Raw genomic sequence first — 23,987 nt, 5'->3', positions numbered from 1 at the left:
CTCTTAAACGTTATTAAGACATAACATTTAGATATACCAGTTTTAAATACCTGACATATCGTCAGTAGTCACATTTTTTAAGTATAAGTTATATGATAAAAAAAAACACGTTTATTCATATGTGTCTACTTGCAATGTCCCTGAAATAAATAATTCTATTATTATCAATTATCATAATTACTTTTATCATTCTTATAAGTGAATTCTTCGTGTATTGTAATAGGAGAACGATTCTACCAGACTTTCGGAATATCACTGTAAGTATTAACACCAATAAATTTTTAGTTCTTTGAATCAACAACTAAAATTCTTATTACTTGAATATTTTGATCAATAACTGTATCTGTAATATTGTGTACAGTAAGTAACGCAGATTTCAATTTTTAAAACTTTACGTACGTACTCATATTTTAAATCTTTAATTTATAGCACTCATTTAGCTATGTCCGAAGGAGATTCGATTAAAGAAAGCATTGAAAAACTGGCTGTTCATGATGATGATGAAATTGATTCCAATTACAAACCACCTCCAGAAAAATCAATTGAAGAGTTATTAAATGCTGACAAAGATGATGCTAGTTTACAAAAGTACAAAGAAAAACTTTTGGGTGATGCTAATAGTGGAAAAATAATTTTTGGTAATTAATGAATATTGTTTTGGAATGTTATCTCTCAAGATTGAAAATATCATATGACTATGACATGTTAATAGTTTAAACTTCCATATGTATATTTTTAAGTCATAGGATTTATGAATATTTTAATAAATCAGAAATTGAAATGTATTACTTCACTTAAGCAATACATTTTTAATATATTAAACATGAAATAAGAAATTTTATACATAAAAATACCTTTTTTTGTTTAATGTTTTCTATCTTTTTTTTCATAGATGAAAACAATCCAAATAAAGTAATTGTTAAAAAATTAGCTTTATGTGTTGCTGATAGACCTGACATGGAGCTAGATTTGTCTGGAGATTTAACTAATTTAAAAAAACAAGTAATTTTCATTAAAAAAAATACATATATGTATATAAAGTAATCCGTGAATCATGAACAACTCTATTAGTAGAATAATATTAAGAATTCTTGTTTATTAGTATTTATTTTTCAATATCTGAATGGTTAGATATTTTTTAAGTCTATTCCTAATAAAGTTGTTAGTATTTTAGAAGTTATAACCATTTTTAAATATAGTCTAGAAGCATGGTGTGGGTTTTGTTATTTTTATCATTATATATTTTCCTGCTACACTACTCCTCCTATCTAAGTAAAAACATATTTATAACTCCCAAACTATTGATTCAAAATTTTTTATTGACTACAGTCATTGTGAATTGAATTATTTTAATTATATAAACTAGTTAAATATTTAGGTTGCTATTTAAAAAAAACAAAGTTGGTACCTCTATAAGAAAAAAGGATGGGTATTAAAAGTATTTAACCACTTAAAAATCAAAAAATAAGTAACACTTCAATATGCCAAAAAAAATTATTTAATAGAAATCAAATGATCAAACACCTTATACATATATATATATATTTTTTTATTTATATTTTAAAGTTATTAATCAATATTGATACACACTTTTCTGTAAATTATTCTTTGAAATTTTTGCTTATTATAGGTTTTTATTATTAAAGAAGGAATTTCTTATAAAATCAGAATAGATTTCATTGTTCAACGTGAAATAGTTCATGGTTTAAAATATGTACAAAAAACTTATCGTCTAGGTGTACCAGGTAAAACTTTATGTATTAATTTAATTTAGTTTTAATATTAATTTGACAATACTTTTTAAAATATATTATAATATAATTATACTTATATATTCATAAGTAATATATTACATGTATGTATAAATTGATATAAAATTATTCAAAAAATTTATCTTCTTTTAATTTCTGATAAAACTCTAGTAAAAATATTGTTTTAAAAGCAACCAAATAAATTAAAACTGCTAAATGAAAAAAATAATGATTAATTCAAAATTCTCATATATAGGTAGTGTTAGGGGTCTGTTTATGATCTTGGTTGAAACCAAGAATCGGAAGCTATTCAAAGTCTGCCCAAATATTGTCCCTATCTCCTTAAATCAGTTTTAATTACCTGAATGAAAGTCAGGAAATCATGTAACTTAGTTACTATTAAAAGATTATATAATAAAGTTAAACTATTGTTTTATATCAACGACAAAGTAAAGTTATACCTTGAATATTCAGTAAATATTATATACGTTATATGTAACGTAAAATACTTCTGACCTGAATCCTGTAGTATAGTTGGTTAGTAGGTATATCCAAGTGAGACAGAGTTGGTTGGCTATGATGACAATTGGAGATAGATGAATCGTTGAATGAAATAAGTTAAGTTATTAGCAAAATAAATAAGGTAAAAGTAATAGTATCAAAAACTATGTCTATAACAGCCACTCATACACAACACCCTTTGTTAGTTTAACGTCAGTAGTTCTGGCCGACAGACAAGTAGAATTGTCACGTCAGCATCTCCCATTATGCTAAGTAACATGTATTACAAATTAAGTAAATATAAATACATGTATAATTTAAGTGGTAAGAACATAGTAATAAATATTCTTACAGTAGCTATATCATTATTTAAATAATCAATTAGAATATTTTGATATAACATATACATTTAGGTATATTCTTCTAATGTCTATTACAAAACTTTCTAGACTCCTAGTGTATTTTTAATAAATAATATTAATAATCTCTGGGCCAACTCATGGTATGTTATTGTCTTAGGTAAATTCATAAATTTTTTATCTTTTTGATATCCCTGTTTTATTTGATCATTATAGTTATCCAGGGTGAAATTTCCAAGTTACCCTGAGCCTCAATTACACTTTTTATGACTTTGTAAGTTATTTGATATTTACATTATTTGATTAAACATTAGAACATATAATAATTATATAATTTTTCTAGGATTTATATAAATAATACATTTAATAAGAAGAATTCCTACCAATGTTTCTTTAGCTTACATTACATTAAGAAATTTGTTTATCCCTATTTTGTAGTTTAGTTCAAACTATTGTGATGAGTTATAAGAATTAGAAATAATAATTTTTAGTTATTGTTTCACTTGTTAAACACAAATTTTTATTTGAACCATTTGTAAATAAATTTTTCTAGTTCATAAAATACTCGTAATTTTAAAAGTGATTTTTTTATGTATAGTGGACAAAATGACACATATGGTTGGATCATACCCTCCGAAATTAGAAATTCAAAGTTATACCACACCAGCTGAAGATGCTCCAAGTGGCATGATGGCTCGAGGTTCATATACAGTTCATTCATTGTTCACTGATGATGACAAAAATGAACATTTAAAATGGGAATGGGTATTTGAAATAAAAAAAGACTGGAAGGATAATTAAAGAATAAATTTAGCTATATATATAAGCAAAGTTAATTAATGACTTAATTGCTTATAAGCATAAAATATTTATAATATAAACTATATAAATACTATTTTTCATTTTAGATTTATATATCATTCTTAATTAATCATTACTAACAAAATGTTTTGAACATTATACGATCAAAGTTTTTATATAAATAAAGCAATTTTATGTTCAACTACTTATTAATTGTGCCAAAGTAAAATTATATTTTCCTAATAGTGTTCAAAATTTAATAAAATTGCACAATATATTTAAATATAAAAACTTAGGGACCACATAGTTTAATTTTATATTAAAAAACAATACATTGTATTTTAACTCTTAAGTTTTATTTTGTATTACATCACATAATTCTATTTTATGAAGGTTAATTAACTTTTATTATTCTTATGTGTTTATCAAGTACTGTACTTACATGAACATACAAAAAGTAATTTTTTACTCTTTACACTGTGTATAATTTTATCCTGATAAAAATATTAAATTGCAATTAAAATTATTTGTTAAATGATATTTTTACAATAATACTACCATTGGTACTGTCAAAAATCTAATATACATAATATTTTAATTAAACAAAACTTTTATTTTATGTATTAGCTATAATTTGTCTTATTTTTTTAATAATAATGGTAATTATTTTATAATAAACAGCTAGTGTTGTATTGTTAAAATTATTTTTATACAAAAGAAAAACATAGACCAGTGATATAAATAAATAAAATTACAAAGAGTTAATAACGTCGTCTATCCCTATCTCTTCTGTCATGTTTGTAACTTCTACTATGACTGCGGCTACGAGAACGATGTCTACTATGACGACTACGAGATCTAAAAAATAAATTTAATTTGATCATTATACTTGAAAGATAAAAGCAGACAAAAACAGTAGAAAATACACAAAATAATCATACCTGGAACGCTTATAACGGTCACTTCGATCTGGACTTCTTGATCTATAACTACTTCTTTTGTCATCTCTTTTGTATCTTTCTTGTTCATCAAATTTGCGACGTGCTTCACGACGTTCTTCGTAATTTTTCTGTAAAAAAAATTAATAAATGAGAATGAGCAATAGATATTTATTTAGAAATAGTTATGTTACTTCTAGTTCAGTTAGTTTTTCCCTTATCTTAATGAATCCTAAATGTAATTTTCCTCCAAAATGATCAGCTAATCTTCTATCATTATCATGAATTCCCAAATAAGCAGAACACACATCACAAACTCTTAACTTTTGTTGTTGGTAACTGCTGACTGGCATTGAATTTCTATATGTATCTTCCGCTTCTGCTTTTTTCTTCCGTAGTTCTTCAATCTATAGTTTATTTAATACAATTAGAATTTTGAATGCAGTATAGAATAATTTACTTACTTCACTCATTAACTTTAGACTTTCATCAACTAAACCTTGTGCACCTAGTTCTTCAGCTTTAGCTAATGTTTGACCTATTTTTTCTGCCAATTCATGTACTGCATTAGCTTTTTCTGCTACTTCTGCTGTTAACTCTTCTTGAGTTTCAAGTAATCTTTTACGAGCTGCTTCCGTTCTACGATCACAATCACCAATGAATGCTTGTAAATGTTCAGTAGCCTATAATAATTATATATTTTTAGTACAACATAATAATTTGAAGAAATACAAAGTGCATACTTACATCTACATCATAGAAATAGTCAAACTTTTGTTGGGCTTTTTCAAAATCAGCTCTCAATGCATTATCATGTATTTTTGGACACTCTCCAATGTCCATGCGCTGAAATAATAGTTATGTTAGATATATTCTACATTTATTATGGTAACATCATTAAAAGGAATTTTGGAGTTATGGAAATTTTGAAAATAAAATTTGGATTCATTTCTTATGATGGAAATATGTGTTATACCAATCGTTCACTTACGTTATGAATAGTAAACCTGAAAACTTACACCTGCATACACCTCAGAGGACAAATTGCCTGAATGAATTATGCTCAGTCATTATTTAAAAATAAAGTACATAGTTATAATAAGCATATACTTAATAATAAGATAGTTTAACAGATAGCTCTGTCGTTGTCTCAAAATTGTTTGACTTACAGACAGACGACCAATTAATTATTTGCTCACCGACATTGACGCATTGATGGCGAGCATCTTTCCCATCTCTGTATCATTGTCTGTCTTGTAACGAATCAAAACACAATTCGTTTGTGACTATTCCTAGAGAGGGTGACAATAATCAGGATTAAGAGTAAAACATTCGCATTCAAATAGACGTAATAAACTGAATTTGATGTACATACTGTCCTTGATGATATCATAAGACTCAATAAATATTACAATTTTAAGTTATATTTAAGTATTAATAAACTACTCACAAGTTGCCAGTTGCGATTTTAAGTAGTCTAACTTTTCATATGTAGTTGAAATATTTTTTATAATACTAATAATATGCAAATTGTTTAATAATCATTTATAAAAATGATTAAAATTAAATTAAAATGAACAACATTTGTTGATATTAATATTTTAAACACATTTGCATTGACATTAAATTATTAATGTAAAAAATTAATTTAAGTATCATTAAAAAATATATTATTACATTAGTTATGTACTCACGTTTATTTGTAGAATGTATTGTTAAGTCATGATAAATAAATAATGTATCACATTGCCAATAAGTAATCAATGACAGAAAAAATGCTTAATTCTTTGTAAATTAAATTTGAAAAATAATACTTCTGAAATTTTAATTGAAACTGTAAATAATTGATTGTAACAAATATAAATAATAAGTAAAAATATTTTAAAATAGCCCAGGTTCTTAATAGTCAAAGAACATTAAGGGAATTATTATTAAAAAATTTTAATTTCTTTAATATTATTACTACTAAGACACGCAAACATCAATTACTTTAAATATGTATTACATATTATGATAGGTAATATTTTTAACTTATAATTATACATTATCATTCAGCCTGATTGGATTAATATCTCAATACATTTCCTGATGTTAATCTTGTAATGTAAGTTACATTAAGTTTTATAAAGTTTGAAGTGGAAATGTTAGTCAACTTTTTCATGAAAAATTATTTTAATGATTTAAAAAATGCTCATTGATAGGTAAAAATATGGTTTTAACTAATTTATTGACATAAATTATTTACTAAGAAATCTTTACATAAATATACAAATTAAATTGGAAATAAAAACTTAAGATTCATAGCCTTAAACTACCCTTAACGTTTTCATTGAAGTATTAATAAAATGAGTATTAATAAAAATATATTCCTAAACAACTATATTAAATATTAATATAAAATTTGTAGTCTAAAGTCATTGATCCTTATTGGCATCTTTTGTATAATACATATTTATCTATTTAATTATTATGTAAACAAGTAAATTATATTAAATGTTTTACAAGTACTTACATTTTAAGTTGAAATTAGTAGAAAAATAACCTTATAAGAGACAACTATATTTATGGATAACTCAGACACAATTTTTAATCTGATTAATAAAACCCCAATATTGATATAAATTGTTTTTCTTAGCAAAAGTGTTTAAAAATTTCAAAAATAAATTCTTGTAAAATATTTATTACTTATGTAAACATAAAAAATATATAATTAGTTAATAAATATTGTTACATTCTTATTTAAAGAAAAAAAGTGCAATTTTTACTACAAACATAAAATTAATTAATTTTTTTTTTTGAGAAAGAAATTTATTTGTATCTTCTTACTTAAATTTTTATATGAATTAAAAAAATTGTAAAATAATACAGGGTAATATGTTTATCATAAACCACTCTATTACTCACAAAACAAATACAATATTGACAAAATAATTTTTGATATCTTTTAGTTACACATAGTTTTTGAATCATCAGCAAACAATTACTTTTTAGAATCATCCCTCATAATTTAAAGGGGTGTCAACTTTCTTTTTTTAAATAGCCACATACATATTTAACTAACTTAAAAAATAGGAAATAATCTAAATAAGAAAATGACAAGTCGATAACAATACTTGGAAGTGTTTTGAAAGGTATTCTCATTTTTATATGGCAGGACAAAGTGTACAGTCGGAAAATGACTAGTGATAAAAATAGCAGCACCCACTCCACATTCTAGTCTATACTTTAAATTGTTAATAAACTTCTGTAATACTGGTCCAAAAATTATTATCAGTCATTATCTTGGTAAGATTATTTACTATTTTATAAACTAGTTAAATATGTACTGTCATTAAAAAAAATTAAATGCCATTAGATTAATTGAACCAGCACTTTTTTTTTTTGATAAAATAAAAATTATGTACATAATTTTTAAAATATCATTTAGCTAGATTTTTTATGAATTTATCAATCATAAAATATTTTTCATGTTTATCCATTAATTATCTCATATTATATCTTATAAGAGTGACAACTTAATTTTTTTAAGTAGCAACATACATAATTAACTATCTTATTTATTTATTAAGTAATAATCTATTTTAAAAAAAGATTGGTTGATAACAAATATTAGACCAGTATCCAAAAACTAACATTTTTAAATCTTGGAGAGAGGAGAAATAAAGGCTAAGAAATGTTAAATGATAAAAATAACAGGACTCACGCCTCACTTCCTGTTATTATTATTAACTTCTACATTAATGGTCCAAAAGTTATCATCAAACTAGTTATTTTCTAATAAATAAGCTAGTTATTATATATGTTGTTATTTGAAAAAATTAAGTTAACATCTTTATGAGATACAAGGGATAAACATAAAAAAAACTTCATAATTGATAGCAAATGTTATTTGATTGAAAATTCTGTCGGTTCATTAAATTCTAATGATCCTGTATATATTTTTATTAAAAAATGACTAAGTATTTATTTGAAAAATGACCCATATTTAATAATTCCAATGCAGAAATTTTTAAATATCAAATTATCATAAAATATTTTTTTAGATTATTTCTAAATTATAATTATACTATATTGAATAATTGACTATAGATGATTCATTTTGTTAATAATTTTATTAAAATATTTAAAAAAAAAATGTAATTTAACAAAATTTTATATTTCTAAACCTTAAGCACATTTATTCCTTTGGAAAATCAATATTTGTATTAATACACTAAGTTAAAAAATTTCAATTTGTTCATTTATTTGTCATATATAATTGTTAAATCAAAGTAGTGGTCAATACAACTTTTTTCAATTTTGTAGACATAGCTAAACATTTTAAATAAATTACCAATTTTGCAAAGTATACAAAAAAATGTTGAAATCCATACTAATTAAAAATATAAATATGTAGTCAGCTATTCAATTCTAGTAATATATCTTAAAACACTTATTTAATTTAAAGGAAATTATAATTTTGTCCATATAAGTTATAAAATATTCAGTTTTAAAAAATTTATTGAAATTATTCAATTTTACATATTTTAAAATTATATTACACAGCTTATTTACTTTTTTGACTCAAACTACGTAAAACTTAACCTAACACAAATTTAAAAAGTTATGTTTGGTACTTTTATGTAAATAAAAATATATTATTTTACTTTTTTAATAATAATTGAAATATTACAATTAGTTATCACCACATATTAATAATCTTAAAATACAATTTAAATTTAAAACTTCAGATAACAAAAAACTAGTTTTGATTATATTTTATCCTAGTCATTCTCAAAATAAAAATTTTGATTAGATTTTAAAATAGATTTAATATTAGTATACTAAACTAAGGTAATAAATAAATTTGGAACACAATTTATTTAACTATATACATTTAATTTTTATCAAATTATTCATAATACTATAGTTTGCTCAACTTCTTACGTATATGAATTTTACACAGTAACAAATGTTTACTTACAGTAGACGCTAGAATATCATGAGGACAGCAATAAAGTAAAAAACTTTTACACACTTTTGGATCATTGAATTGTACTTGATAGCGACTTGTTTCACCTGAAAATTTTACCAATTATTCGATATAAACAGAGTAATAATTGTGTAATGTTAATGATAATATTTTTTTACCATTTCTTCCTGTACCCATAAGCTGATCTAGCATGGCTCTCATTTGGTCGTGAGCTGACATGACTAAAGCAATTAAAACTTCAGGAACTTAAATGATAGTAAAAAAAATGTAAAATACAAAGCGCAGTTAAATTAACGTTGTGTAAACAAAGATATTACATGTACTACAACGCAACCGTCGAGAGGAACGTTAACGTTTCCTTAAATCTAAACATTAAACTTATACTACTCTAAATAATAATGTAGATTAAAGATAAAATATTATGATTCAGGATGTATCTAACACTGCTAGCCTAACAGTGTTAGGCATAATACATAGCTGCATATGTGTGTAGAAATCATGGACTTGGTTAATAAAGCATGATTTACACTATAACCAAGGTTTTAAATAACACTTTACCAAAGAGGTTATACAATATTCAAATAAGCAAATTATTTTGTCTAACAATTAATTTAAAATCACCGCAAAATTTTTTAAGAGATGAACAATATTATACTAAAAAACCTAAATTTTACATCCTAAATTGCCTCCACTTTAATAAATGTTTAAAGTATATATAGGACTCTATATAAGCTTAAATTTTTATAATTCAATTATTTAGTTATTAAAAGTCGAAATATTGATTTCAACTACAAAGATTATAATTTTCTTTAAATTTAGAACGTTTGTTACATATTAGTTTTTTGTATCTGCCGACACTTTTTCTCAGCATTCACCGAACTGATTTCTTCAACGATACGTCAAAATATCACAAATAGTATCTAGTTGAAAATATTGCCCTTAAAAATTGAAAAAATGGAGGAAACCTCCAAAAAAAATATAATTTTTAAAATCGGTAAATTTTGGCATTTTTTCCTCTTAAAACTGCCATAACTTTTTGAAAAATGAACGTACCAAATCATTTTTTTATCGTATAGAAACATTAGGTAATTTCCTTTTATTTGATAAATTTTTTATTATTTTTTTGAAAATTAAAACTTGAAATATACGTATAAAAAGGACAATTTTTTCAACTTAACTTTTAAAAATATTTCGGAAATATTGCGTTAATAAATATATGTTAAAGTACTATAAATAAAATTTGTCCCGGCAACTTATCTTCTACGTGTAAATGAGTGCCGTAGATAAAAAGCATGCTATTTTTGTTTTCAAATTTAATTTAATTTTGTTTATTTTAAAATATCTTATAAGGGTTGCCATAGTAATGAATCCACCAATTTTTATAAAATTTACATGAATCTTACTTAAAATAAATATAAATGTATACTTATTGTGATTATTTTGCCTCCTCGAAGTTAAGAAGAGACGCTTTGAAATTTTGAACTATCTTAAATTGTCTTTTTATCTAATATTCGTGTAATTTTCAAAATTAGACTATTGTAAAAATATGGCCATTTCAAAAATACCTTTTTTTAATTAAAAATCTCCAAATTAATAGGAATATAAAATTCGTTTTTATACTAAATTGCACAGTAAAATCATATCAGTAGTATAAAATATTTTTTAATGATTATAGACCAATCATATACTCTATTTAACCAAATTTTTACGCTGATTTCAGGTTATAAATTAGATTTTTTCAATCACTCTTTTTTTGATGTTATTATTAATAATTAATAATAATCTCAAAAAAGGAATTTCTAATTATTAGAAACACGTTAAAGAAATTAATTGAAATAAAATGTTTTATAAAGTTATTATTAATTTTTAATATGTTAAAAGCATTCCGTGCAAAATTTCAATTCAAAATAACATATTTAACTTTTTTTTTGTTCTTTTAAAGTTGATTTTTATGAAAGTTTATAATTTAAAAACGTTGAACTTTTAAACACAATTTTAGCTCAATTTGCAAGTTTAGAATTTATAATATTAAATAGAAAATTTGATGAGGAATAAAATATTTTTTTATTTAGATTGATATGTGATCAGAAACTTATTTAAGAGAACGCCATACAGAGAATGAAAAACGGGTTTAAACATGTTTTGCGCGGGACTACTTCATTTGATCTGTATTGATGCTAGAGTTCCAATTTTTTTACCAAATTATAGAGGACAAAATTATCTGTGATCTAGCGTTTTTAATTTTTTGTTAACATAATTTCTGGTACTTTATATTTACATTCCTATTTTTTTGGTTTTTTAAATGTTTAATAAATAGCTTCAGAGTTGTGTTATCAAAATTATAAAAACGCTAGATCACAGATAATTTTCTCCTTTATAATTTGGTAAAAAATTTGGGACTTAAGCATCGATACAGATCAAATAAAGTAGTCCCGCGCAAAACAGTTTTTATGCAAAATAGTGAATTGTTTGTCTATCGAAATGTGTCGGTCCCTAGTGGCATTTATAACGTGACGAATTTTTTGTTGAATGACCGGTAACCGATTACCCTCGCCCTTCAACTGCTACCTTGCCAACAATCAAAACCAGTTATTTTTATACTTTGTTATCGACGAACCGGGGTACCATTTAGCAGTCGCTTATCTGAATTTGTAAAATAATTGTTATTATTGACGGGTGACGAGACTTAAATTTTAACTTTACTGTGTGTCATTTTTACATGTAAATAATAATGTAAATATAATGAAAATATCAATTGATCGGGTATCTGTCAGAAATTTACGTGGACTTTTATTTTGTAACATTAGAAAACATTCTTGTTACGAATATGAGTCCACAGTATACATTATATTCGTGGGTAGCTGGACGGATCAACCGTCTTTTTAGTAGTCGGCGAAAATTAGATATTCTTTCTCCAAAAATTAATTATTTACAAAAAAAATAAAGGTCATGAAAAATTTGAGTATGAATTTAAAGTTCACCGGTCCTAATTTATTTATACGTTGTATATTATATCATTTAATTTTTTGTGAGTTTTAAGACTCGTGAATCAGTTTTACAAAAAGTTTGTAACACGAATAATAGGCCTTGGCGTTATTAAACAGCATTTTACAAATTTCTGATTGTCTATGTCATAATATATTTATTTTATATATGTATTGAGTGGGCGTACGCACTAAGTTTACTTGCATTATAGTGAGTATAAACTTAAATTAAACTTTATATGAGCATTTCGACATTCAAATTTTTCAATCTAAAATAAAATCTGCAATTGCGTATTGTTTTAATTCAGAGATAAACATTTTTAATTTACATTTTTTGCACATACCAGATTTTACACGCCTATCTTAATTTAAGGTAAGTTATAAATAATAATTCTTTGGAAATTGAATTTGAACGAAATGGTAGAAAAATAATATATGATAAAGGTATTTTTAATTTTTTTGATAAATGTGAAGTGGCATTTATTTTATGATTTCTATATCCGTTTGTTTGATAATTGGTATAAACAAATGTATCTAATATACATTCGCTTATGTGTATTATTTCTTGGTAATATCTTTAACAAATTTTATACTGACCAAATAAAAATTTATACTTTTATTTTTTGCTTCATTGTGCATTATAACGTTACACTGAAAGTTGATATTTAAACTTTACCACGTTTTGTGTATTTTGTGAAACTCGCGTTACTTATAATGTCACCTAAAAAGCAACGTGCTTGTAAAAGAAAAAATATTTTATCAAAAGCGTAACTTAAATTAAGAATGAAGAATATCCAGAAAAGATTCTATAAAAATAGGTCGTAAGTAGTCACATCATTTTGAGACTATATTTATCATAAAAATCGATTATATTTATAAATATATATAATACATATTATTTAGATATTAAAAAACATACTTCAAAATTTATACCTTAAATTCATATTAAATTTTTTAATGTTCTTATTATAAGACGAATAATTATTTTATATAGAAAATTGAATGAAATACCACATAATGAGTCAACATCAAATTATGATGAAAAATCTCATCCTATAACAAATATCACTTCATTCAATCATAATTTACTTCAAAATAGTATTAATCCGGATTTATCGCAAGGGTCTTAAATGTTTTTATTTATAAAATTTTTTTTCTAAATATATCATAAGCTTTTTATATTAACTTTGAAAAATGTAGAGATAATATTACCACACATTTTAAACCTTCTAATTTTTAACATAATAATAATATATCTCATTCTGTAAGAAATAGTACTCCTCTAAATCGTAGTTTATTGAAAAATAGTATAAATCAGGATTAATAAAAATTTTATTTACATCACTGTTATCATAAAATCTTTTGATTTTTTTTAAACTAAGAATCAGTATGGTCATACATGATACGCCCTCCAGTTCTGAAATGACAGAATGGTCACAATCCAAGTGAGTAATTATATCATAATAGTTTTTAAAATATTTCAACCCCTATTAAGAAATAATTATGACTTATAAAATTATTTATAATTTAATTAAAAATATTTATAAATAGCTTTTTCTATATCTTTTTTACTCAAGTGACTATAGTACATCGGAACATAGTTTAAGTATCCATATGGAAAAAAATAGTGTTTCATCGATTAGTGAAAATGAACCGAATAACCAGTAAAGCATTTCATTAATAATTTACTTATGTATTCAATAAAAACTTCAATTTTCTAGAGAATTAAGTGGTAGAAGAATTGTCAATATATNTTGAAAAATTCAAAATTTCGTTAAAAATGTTTTATTGTAACAAATTGTTAAAATAGATGTCTTACTAAGTATTTCTATGCAACTCGTGGTTTAAATAATAATTTATATTAATATACTGCATATTATATATTCTGTTTGTTATGATTAAAATTACTATCATAATCAAACGGATTCGATGAAAATCTGTAAATCATGTAATATTTCAAGAAATTGGTAGATTATTCCAAAAGCAAAATTAAATCCTATTTTTTGTTCAACTTTGTCTGCCATTTGCACATTGAAGATAGGTCGTTGAGACAAATTTTATTTTTTTAACATATAGTACGTAACATCAACTATAATTTAACATATATTTAAAAGACTCAGTATTTTTAGTAGTTCTATTTTTTAATCAAATGTTTCTGAACGTCTTTTATACAAGAGGAAATTGTCAGAATTAAAAAAAAGGATGTCGGATAAGATATATATATAAGGTATTTAGAAACAAAAATTTGTGTTGATTATACATTTTTCAAAAAATTATAGCAATTTAAAGTTGAAAATTTTAAATCGAAAATTTCAACACAAAATTACAATTTTTTAACTATAGCAGCTGTTTGCACGTAGAAGATTAGTCATCGGACAATTATTTTTTTTAACTTATAGTACGTAAAATAATCTTTAATTTAACAAATGATTAAAGGACGCAGTATTTCTCTATCATTTTTAAAAGTTAAGTTGAAAACATTGAAGTTTGAGAAAAATTTGCTACTTTCAAACCCCCCTGTGGGCAAGTAAAGTCAGATTTTCAAAAAATTTACAGCAAATGAAAGGAAAATACCCAAGGTTTCTATATATAAAAAAATTATTTTGGTACGTACATTTTTCAAAATGTTATGGTAGTTTTAAGAGGAAAAAATATCAAAATTTATCGATTTTAAAAATTGTAATTTTTTTGAAGATTTCCTCTATTTACAAGGAACGAGGGACATTTTTTTTAATATGTAAAGGTAATTTAAATGTTTGTGATATTTTGACGCATTATTGAAAGAAATGGGTTTGGTGAGAGTTGAAAAAGTAGTGACAAAAAAAAAAAAAAAAAATTAAATTAAAATTTTCTATCTTTACATAGAATCTAAAAAATTTAATTCAAAATTATATAAAAACAATACTTTGCTTTTTTTTAGCTTGTTCAAAAACTTTAACATTTCTTAAAACACTTTACATTCTACAGATGATAAAATTTATCAATAGGTATTCATTATGGTATATTAGTAAAGCAAGTTTAAAAAACATAATTTATTGGAAAATTGAGTCAAACTAACAATTGAAATTCAGATATGTAATTTGAATATAACAGTTTACTACAAAAATTATACACTCTAGATATTTTTTGTTTTCTAAAATATGTATAAAAGTGAACACATTTGTTACTTTATTGATTTTATTATAAATTTAGTTATTTGTGGTCAAAAAGTAGGAATAAGTCAAAAATGTTTTATTAAAACAATATATTTTGACATAATAACTAGAAAACTATAAGTTATTGAAGGTCAACTTTAATTGAAAATTTAAATTTTTTGCCTTAATTAAAGTTTAATTTAAACTGTCACAAAACAGCGTAAAAGTTTGCAGAAATAATTTAACTGTATTTTTTTGGAATTATTTCTATTATTGGTTATTTATTAATCACTTACAGTATTCAAGTTAATCATACATAAAAAAAATTTATACTGCTAATTTTACAGAATATCATTAACTAAGAGAGTAAAATCATCACATAGTCATTTCTAGATATTATGAAGTTATATAATAATAAATATATATAATTATTACTAATTTATGTTTTTAATACAAGCTACAAATATTGACTTAATACTATTAAAATAATTCTATTCAAACAATTTTTATTAAAAAGAATTAAGTTTAAATATTACAGTAAAACCAAAATTAGTGGCGTTCAGTAAACTAAAATCAATGAAAATATTTCCACAATTAAGACATCAAACCTAAAATAAAATTATTTTATTATTATGAGTTATCTAGGTAGTTATACTTCACTGTACAAAATATTAAAATAAAAAATGATATTGTTACCTTAAGATCGTGAGCGACTTGCAGATTTTGAATGCCCTCTTGAACTTTTAGAACCAGAACGAGAACGAGAATGTGATCTAGATCTTGAATAAGAACGTGATTTACGTCCTCTTGACCTTGACCGAGAGTATGATCGACGCCTAGGTGAGCGTGACCTAGATTAAGATTATTAGAGTTACTTATGTAAAATAGGTACAGTTCATTATTATGATAGTGATACTATTTGCATATTTATAATTAAGTGCATTTTATTTGTTCAGAAAATAAAAGTAAACAAAAATTAAATTGTAGTTATTTACGCACATTATGACCAAAACCCAACTTGTTTGGGAATTTGTTCAGCAACAATTATATGAATTCCATTAATACAATGAAAATTAATGAGCGTAAAGGTGTATAAAATTTAAGTTTCCTAACCCTATACAGTTTCAATTTTGAGAGCATTTAAAAAAAAAAATAAATCTTTCAGCAAACTGAAATCTGCAACTGGCACTTGGCTGAACAGCAGCTAGTCAGCACTCAGCACGCATCTGCTAGTGGCAGGAACAACGCCCTCGCCTTCTGCTGCAATCAGCACGATTATTACACTTTAGCACAGCCTCAGCCACAGCACTCAGCCGCCACTCCCCAATTACACCCCACACCTGAAAATAGTCGCTGCTATCAATGTGTTTTCAAAAAGTCTCATAGTCTTTTATAAAATGAATAACGATTAAGGGTAAATGAAAATATGACATAATTTAACACTGACTATAGTATAATAATTTTTAAGTAAAATTTATAAATAAAAAATATCAACTACAATATACTATAGACATGTTCTTTTAAAGTATTCTTGATATATATAAATACATAATAATAATAATTAACTGATTTAACAAAAAATGGTAATTATTTAAAAATAAATTTACATTTTTATTAAATTTCAAAAATAGAATGTATTTATTAATGTACCTTCTACGACGTCTCCTATATGGTGATGTTGGACGTCCATAACGAGCCATTTGAACACGCAATTCCCTACCATCAAGCATACGACCATCCATAGCATCTAGTGCATCTTCAGCATCACGTTTGTCGTAAAATCTAATAACATAAAATATCACTAAACTATTATGAAAGAAAAGATCAAATAGTAAGTACCTAGCATTATTGTTTATCTAAATTGAAATAATTTGACCAAAAGATTTCATAAATAAATTATATATTGTGTAACCAATAATGCTTTTTTTTTTTAAAAGAAAACTTGAGATAAACTCTTTAAATTTAGTACATAATATAAACAAACTTTTTAAAATACAAATATTATGATAGTTATGTTTGTTCAGATTACATTCAAGTAACATTATATAAAAAAATGAGTTTGTAGTATTGTAGGAATATTCAAACCTTTTTTGCAAGTTGTATCAACAGGGCTCTACTAGAAGAGGGGCGCATTCATCTTTTTTTCTCCCTACCAATAAAAAATTCAATTTATTTGTATATACAATTTTTTCTTGTGAGAATGAAATATGTTTAGTGCCTTTCCAAATTATCCTAAACTCTTTTTGTGTACACAAGATATATAATATATATTCTAGGTTTTGCAAATTGCATTTAGTACCCCCAGGATACTACCAGTTGACATGTCTATGCTCAGTATTCTAGACTACAGGAAGGATATCATCAGGATGTATAAAATAGAAAATGAGATATTAGAACAAAATATAGTTATTCTCAAAAGTTCTAAAATATATTTAAAATTAAATCACACAATTTTAAAAGGTAAAAATATTCCTATAATACTAGTTCATAAAATAATTATTAAAAAACACTATTATTATAAATATTATAAGCTTAATTTGATGCAAATCATATAAGATCAAAGTTAAAAATCATAGCTAATCACCACGAAGAGGAATATCAACCCCTAAAGAGGATACTCAACTCAACAGATGAAATTATTTGTATCAACAGCTCAAAGTTAAGTTGTAATCATTTTTGCAAAATTTGGTAATGAATAAGAATGAATTTAATAACTCACCTGACAAAAGCAAAACCTCTACTTTCTCTAGTGAAACGATCTCGTGGGATATATATATCACCAACCTCGCCGCATCTTTCAAAAACTCTTCTCAAATCTTCAGGTGTTGTTCTGTATGTTAAGTTGTCAACTTTTAAGGACACCATGCCTTCAATCCTAGGCGGTGGTCGACTGTAGCTCATCTTGAATGCTTTTTGTGCTATTAAAGTTACACAATAATACTAATACAAAATATAGTACATATTTCACACAAGATACTTGGCTCCTACTTTTTCAAACAAATTACATAAAAGTATTACTTGAAACAAATAAAATGGCAACGAAATTATTACAATAAGGGTAAAATATGTAATTGAAAATGTAGAGTTAACGTCTTAAAATTTTTAAATGGATCACACAATACATGCAACACACAAAAGTGATCACTTTTATTTTACATTGAATATTACGTTTACAAGCATCCATTAATTTAGTGAAAAAACTCTAAGCGTCATTTATTACAGTGTTACCAACTTATAATAAAATATTACACATTATTTATAGAGTTGGTAACAATATTTCTACTCCAACAACTTAAAAACTGAAAAGTAACAGTTTGAAATTACTCTATAATTAGGGCTCTATAAATAATAAGGTTCGTTCTATATTTATTTTTAGATGCAATACCTCTTCCAAAAATTAACAATGCTCCATTGTTAGATATTATTATTTTGTATAATAAAAAACTAAAAAAAGGTCCTCTTAAAAAAAATCAGTTTCACGTATAAGGAATAGTAAAATTATTTGTTCGAGATTATTTGTTTTAGTCACACATGAAAAAATGTACACTACGTCCTCTTAACAAAAAATTCCGTATCATTTTGGTAGTAGAGGTAGGAACGATCTGGAGGGGTCTCATGTAAGAGTTTTTTACCCTAATTAGCAAAATTTGATTTTTAAGTATCAGCTGACATTGAGTCCTAACTGCCGAAAAATTACTGTATGTCAATTAATTATTTTAAATATAACAATATTCTGAATTATTTTAAAACGAAAAAAAAAAAATGTAATGTCGTGATAATTTCTATTGTTGGTAAACTATAACTACACACCTACTTGCTTACTTATCAAACTAACTTTATCAACTGTTCAATTATTGATATCATTAATTCTAATCGGTATAATGGTCGTTGTAGATATTAAAACATATCATATTAGTCAGTGACTTGTCACGAAAGCCGTCGTTTTATTTATAAAATTATTTTAAATTCAATATTAGATTATTATGCTTTTTTAGTGAAAATAAACTCATATTATTAAAGAATTTTAAAGTATCTTATGAATGTTATATTAGGTAAAATTAAAAGGTCAAAACAAGTAAGATGTAATCGAATTCAACGTTTAATTTTTCGAATATAGTCTCACTTGAATCAAACACTATAATGAACGAAACTAATATGGTGGAAAAAAAATTTTAATTTAACACGTTAATACTTCTAACTATCCATTTAAAGCTGCCAAGAAAAAATCAAAGGTAATAAAAATAAATTTTAAAATATCGTATTTTTATATTTAACGCCAGCTCCAAGATCAGAGATGAAAATAAGAGGGTTGTTTGGCTATTTATAAGATTCTATAGAATCCTCTAAGATGTCAGTAGTGCCCCTAAAAATGTTGAAAAATCACATTTATGGCTCCATAAAAGTATTATTAAAGTAGAAGGAAACCATATTTAGTACCAGTGATTTGTCTTATCTATTCGCGCGCCTAGGCTTAGAATAGATTAACTGAACACATTTGTTCTAGACTAACGCACGTACTCAGGTACATTTCATCTAAGCATGATTAGATTTTTCCTTTTTTTTTCTCGTCTTTAAAATACGATATTGATTCACATCATAAAGAAGTTAAATCTTCCGGGAGCTAATCTAGTTTGTTATTCGTAGCTTGAAAAACCACAAAGCTATTTCATCGTAGCTTCTATAGAGTAATGTTTTTTCAAGTATTTCGTGATGCCATAATTTTTCCATGATGAAACCTATTTATCTATAAAATAATTTACCATACCATAATTGTATAGCTCAAAAACGTATGTTGAGTGTTCATAACGCATCAGGATATTCTATAGAGCCCCGTCGAATTCGAACTTGTTTATATTTACTTTTGATTCATAGATTTCAAAAACTCAAAGACGCCGATTTGTCTGAAAAGTTTGTACATTTCTATGGATTATTCAAAGGAAAAAAAATTATGAATCAATAAAGATTACGCATCTATGAAACCAATCGAGTGGCAACACCGCCTTCACCTCCGACGATCGAGACCTAATTGTTTGAAAAAGCGGCTTGGGTCATCGACTCAACCAAATAAACATATCGATTATAATATAGTGGTGTATATTCGACGATGAAAATCCCAACCGCTGAGTCTATGGTCTACACCACACTATAATATGTACAATGGCTTTGTGTTAGGCGGGGCCTGTCGAAAGCGCACGTATAATATTATAGGTATAATATATTTATTCACGAGCAAGCCGAGGCCACCGGGACACAAATCCAAACTCCAATTTCACACTGGAGCGGACACACTGGATCATTGGATGAAACCGGGCCGTCGCCGCCACAAACAATAAAACACGCCGTGTGTGTATATCGGTTTCACAAAAGGCCAAACAATGTGTACCGCGGATTAACTTATTTATACAACATGTGTTCTGTCGGCTTTAAACGGTTCAGATGGGTGGTCCCAAGCCCGGTGGCCATACACATTCGCGTACGCACATTATACACAGAAGCAAATATGGTACAAAGTAGGAAGGTACCACAATAAACACATACAAGAAATGCAATCACAGAAGTTATTAAGATCCAATATAATGCGCATTTAGGTCTGTGAAATCCATCGTGGCTTAATAAGCTATTGGTTTGTTTCTTTTATTTTCTCAGTACAAAAGTTTATTTATCCATAATATTTGCAGTCTATCGATAAAAATCTAAGATATACTTTTTTTATATTGAAATGAAGATTTTTTAGTGATAAGAAATAAATGAACATTTTTTAAACAACGTTTAATTTAGTATTTTTTTTTTTTTTACTCGATATATTTATTAGTATAATTGGGTTCGGTTAAATGTTGGCTGATCCGACAATTATTGTATTTGAACTAACCATCTAACGTTCATTGAGTCATTTTAACTAATTTTATCATAATAATAGCTAATTTTTATCTTGTGCATATTATTTACGCAATTAACTGAAAAATTCGAATTAGGCTAAGGATCCTATGATGGTAAAACAAGATATATTTTACAATCATTCTAACAAAATTGGATTTTATGAGTTAGCTTTACTTTCATAAAAATCTTGACACGTTTTTAAATATCATTAAGAAGGTATTAAATTTACAAATAAATCAAACATGAGTATGACAGAGAATCTTTCTGAATCCTAGTGAACTCAAATTGAATTATTGAATATGTAATTTTAATAATCAAGTGATAAGTGAATCAAGTAATAATTAAATAATTATATATTCATTTAATAATTATTATGAAATTTTAAGCAATATTTAAAAAAAAAATTGATTAATAAGATATAATGACTTACGCTACCGTGGATATTTTATAATTAATAATTTTAAAACAATCATTAAATTATATAATTTTTTCTTTATAACAATTTGTTGAAAAGTCTATTTCACAAAATGTTACTTACTTTTATAGAATAAAAAGTTAATCTGTTTAATAGATTGAACTACTGTTTATTTTTATGTTTGTTTGAAATTAAAGAAACTTGTCTTAAATCATAGGACTTAAACTAGGCAGATTTAATATTTTTATTATATCACTCGGCTTGAATAATTTACTAGTTCATCCTACTAAAAAATCAATTCTAGCAAGGGCTATCATTTTGATTTATTTTTTATTTTGTAAGCATACATACCGCTAAGTCTACTATGCATTTGTAGGTGGTGGGTGGTAGTAAGGAGAACTACTTTAGGTCGTAAGGGGTAAAAATAATAACAGAATTAAAGCAAGTGTATATTTTGAGCACAGTTAATGTTGTTCTTGATTTTAACTTATTACAGCTATTGTATAGTTAATTTAAAATTATGGAAAACTATTTAGATACGCATTATTAATCTAAGTTACTTTACTGGTGTTCAAATTGTTATTTACTTAATTAACTTATTTACCTTTAAGTAATTTCTACAACAGTTATCATTTATAAGATGATGTCCCTATAAAGACATTATTTTATAAAAGTGTTGTCACATTGTTAAAATGATATACTTTTAAGTTATAAGGGTGCATTATATATTACACTGTATAATAATAAAATATTATGTATAGGTATTGCAGTTGGTTTATTCGGTATTACATGTCATTTCATGTCTTTAGGGGTTGGTGGTCTATGTTAAAATTTTAAGAATATCACAGTCGATTGTATATTGCTCAGTATATACATTTTGTATAATACTTTCACAACAATTGATGTCCCTCCTTTTGATCTCATGATTTACCCGAACATCTCTAATCCTAATCTTTGTAGGTACATATACACCTTGGTCTCTTATAGGTTTTAAATACAGCTCAAGGGAAATAGGGGAGAAATTGCCAAGGGAGAAAAGCACGTTCGGTAAATACAACAATGCTTATGAATTCGTTTATAAGAGAAGATTAACCTTTCGAAAATCTAAACATCTTTTGCAAATGACATAGTAATGAACTACATATCATTCATAATATACTTTTAAAAATGATCGCGCACAATACATGGCTTATGGCTATATATGTTACCATAGGTTAGGAACAGATTTCCTTTTATTTATTAGTACAATTAAGTTTTTTATTTTCTAGTATATGATGTATATAATTAATCTAGCATATAAACACCGATGGCACAGCGGAGAACGTTTTATACTATTCTACCAACTATTCATACATCGACATTAGTTTTATTACAATTTTCATACTTAAAGTACATTCAATAAGCTTAAATGAATCATATTTTTTGATCAATTTAACTATTAACTGAATAAACACAACAAATATTATATTAAATCATAACATAATGTGGTTTAATTGATAAAAATAAATAAGGAGCTCTACAAAATAACGAATTATTATAATATTGAATAATAATACTTTATATCGTATACAACTTATGGAAAGTATAATTGTGGACAATTTACATTTGTAATTAGGAATAGAATAATCTGAGACACAATGTCTCTAATTTTGTCTTGCGACAATGTTAAAAAGAAATAAGTTGTATTTTTTATAGTTCAGAAATCGATTTTCTGTTTGAGTAACTTTTTTTTTATATAAAATCTATTTTTATTTTGTATTTTCAAGTGTAAATAGATAAAATTTTGGGACATTAAATTTTTTTATTCTTTTATTCTGCTATCGGTCAATTTTTTCAATACTTATTATTTCTGTTACATTATTATTGTTAATTTCTTCTCAAGCATAATATATTTTGACGGTATTATTATTTAAAATAATTAGCAGTATGGAAAAATTTTGCTACGATATAAGTAGTTTCAAACAGCGATCCTCAATGTCTCAATTTTTTAAACTGATGACTATTTGCTTTAATTAATATATTTAATAAAGAAGAATAAAAACAAAAAAACCAAATAATTATACATAAGTTATTTATTTAACTAAAATATTACAAAAAAAATAAATAGCAATAATAATAAAATTATTTCCCTTAATTTAATTAGTTAAAATGCGATTTTTATTGATCTTATAATACTTTATAAATAATACATAATAATTTTACAGAATACTTAATAATACTAATGACTAGATATATCAACTTATTATAAAGCATAA

General features: G+C 25.0%; 3 protein-coding genes across 9 annotated transcripts; 1 reads left to right on the top strand and 2 right to left on the bottom strand.

The window, feature by feature from the left end:
• The first annotated feature begins 108 nt into the window (after window positions 1-108).
• LOC126895689 (rho GDP-dissociation inhibitor 1) lies at window positions 109-23,800 on the top strand. Of its 4 annotated transcripts, XM_050667850.1 has the most exons (6): window positions 204-360; window positions 430-638; window positions 893-1,002; window positions 1,631-1,745; window positions 3,210-3,439; window positions 23,791-23,800. In XM_050667850.1, the coding sequence occupies exons 2-5, from the start codon at window positions 443-445 to the stop codon at window positions 3,410-3,412; spliced, it is 624 nt and encodes a 207-aa protein (XP_050523807.1). In that variant the 5' UTR covers window positions 204-360; window positions 430-442; the 3' UTR covers window positions 3,413-3,439; window positions 23,791-23,800. The 4 variants fall into 4 exon arrangements, with proteins under 4 accessions (XP_050523808.1, XP_050523809.1, XP_050523807.1 ...); XM_050667851.1 differs by lacking the exon at window positions 23,791-23,800 and having other exon boundaries at window positions 109-257; window positions 3,210-4,056; XM_050667852.1 differs by lacking the exon at window positions 23,791-23,800 and having other exon boundaries at window positions 177-257; window positions 441-638; window positions 3,210-4,056.
• On the bottom strand, window positions 4,003-9,785 carry LOC126895688 (putative RNA-binding protein Luc7-like 1). 4 transcript variants are annotated; one of them, XM_050667845.1, is made up of 8 exons: window positions 9,640-9,785; window positions 9,481-9,567; window positions 9,314-9,408; window positions 5,098-5,196; window positions 4,815-5,033; window positions 4,545-4,757; window positions 4,354-4,481; window positions 4,003-4,270 (listed from the first exon to the last, which is right to left on the bottom strand). In XM_050667845.1, the coding sequence occupies exons 2-8, from the start codon at window positions 9,539-9,541 to the stop codon at window positions 4,174-4,176; spliced, it is 912 nt and encodes a 303-aa protein (XP_050523802.1). In that variant the 5' UTR covers window positions 9,542-9,567; window positions 9,640-9,785; the 3' UTR covers window positions 4,003-4,173. The 4 variants fall into 4 exon arrangements, with proteins under 4 accessions (XP_050523802.1, XP_050523801.1, XP_050523803.1 ...); XM_050667844.1 differs by having other exon boundaries at window positions 9,481-9,785; XM_050667846.1 differs by lacking the exons at window positions 9,481-9,567; window positions 9,640-9,785 and adding an exon at window positions 5,550-5,642.
• On the bottom strand, window positions 15,583-18,619 carry LOC126895690 (serine/arginine-rich splicing factor 2). The gene is made up of 4 exons (XM_050667853.1): window positions 18,160-18,619; window positions 17,091-17,222; window positions 16,137-16,291; window positions 15,583-16,048 (listed from the first exon to the last, which is right to left on the bottom strand). The coding sequence occupies exons 1-3, from the start codon at window positions 18,339-18,341 to the stop codon at window positions 16,138-16,140; spliced, it is 468 nt and encodes a 155-aa protein (XP_050523810.1). The 5' UTR covers window positions 18,342-18,619; the 3' UTR covers window positions 15,583-16,048; window position 16,137.
• Window positions 23,801-23,987: the final 187 nt, after the last annotated feature.

This window comes from Daktulosphaira vitifoliae, unplaced genomic scaffold (genome assembly GCF_025091365.1).
Source record: "Daktulosphaira vitifoliae isolate Bord-2020 unplaced genomic scaffold, ASM2509136v1 Scaffold_1, whole genome shotgun sequence".
Lineage (NCBI taxonomy): Eukaryota > Metazoa > Arthropoda > Insecta > Hemiptera > Phylloxeridae > Daktulosphaira > Daktulosphaira vitifoliae.
This window is presented reverse-complemented; position numbering and strand designations above follow the sequence as displayed.

Excerpts from the sequence above, each read along its gene's own strand:
- LOC126895689 (XM_050667850.1), top strand. The coding sequence starts at position 443 with ATGTCCGAAGGAGATTCGATTAAAGAAAGCATTGAAAAACTGGCTGTT. Across the intron at positions 639-892 it reads TAGTGGAAAAATAATTTTTG|ATGAAAACAATCCAAATAAA; the intron begins GTAATTAATGAA and ends TTTTTTTCATAG. Across the intron at positions 1,746-3,209 it reads TTATCGTCTAGGTGTACCAG|TGGACAAAATGACACATATG; the intron begins GTAAAACTTTAT and ends TTTTATGTATAG.
- LOC126895688 (XM_050667844.1), bottom strand. The coding sequence starts at position 9,541 with ATGTCAGCTCACGACCAAATGAGAGCCATGCTAGATCAGCTTATGGGT. Across the intron at positions 5,197-9,313 it reads ATGATATTCTAGCGTCTACT|CGCATGGACATTGGAGAGTG; the intron begins GTAAGTAAACAT and ends CTATTATTTCAG. Across the intron at positions 5,034-5,097 it reads ACTATTTCTATGATGTAGAT|GCTACTGAACATTTACAAGC; the intron begins GTAAGTATGCAC and ends TAATTATTATAG.
- LOC126895690 (XM_050667853.1), bottom strand. The coding sequence starts at position 18,341 with ATGAGCTACAGTCGACCACCGCCTAGGATTGAAGGCATGGTGTCCTTA. Across the intron at positions 17,223-18,159 it reads AGAGGTTTTGCTTTTGTCAG|ATTTTACGACAAACGTGATG; the intron begins GTGAGTTATTAA and ends TTATGTTATTAG. Across the intron at positions 16,292-17,090 it reads TATAGGAGACGTCGTAGAAG|GTCACGCTCACCTAGGCGTC; the intron begins GTACATTAATAA and ends ATCTTAATCTAG.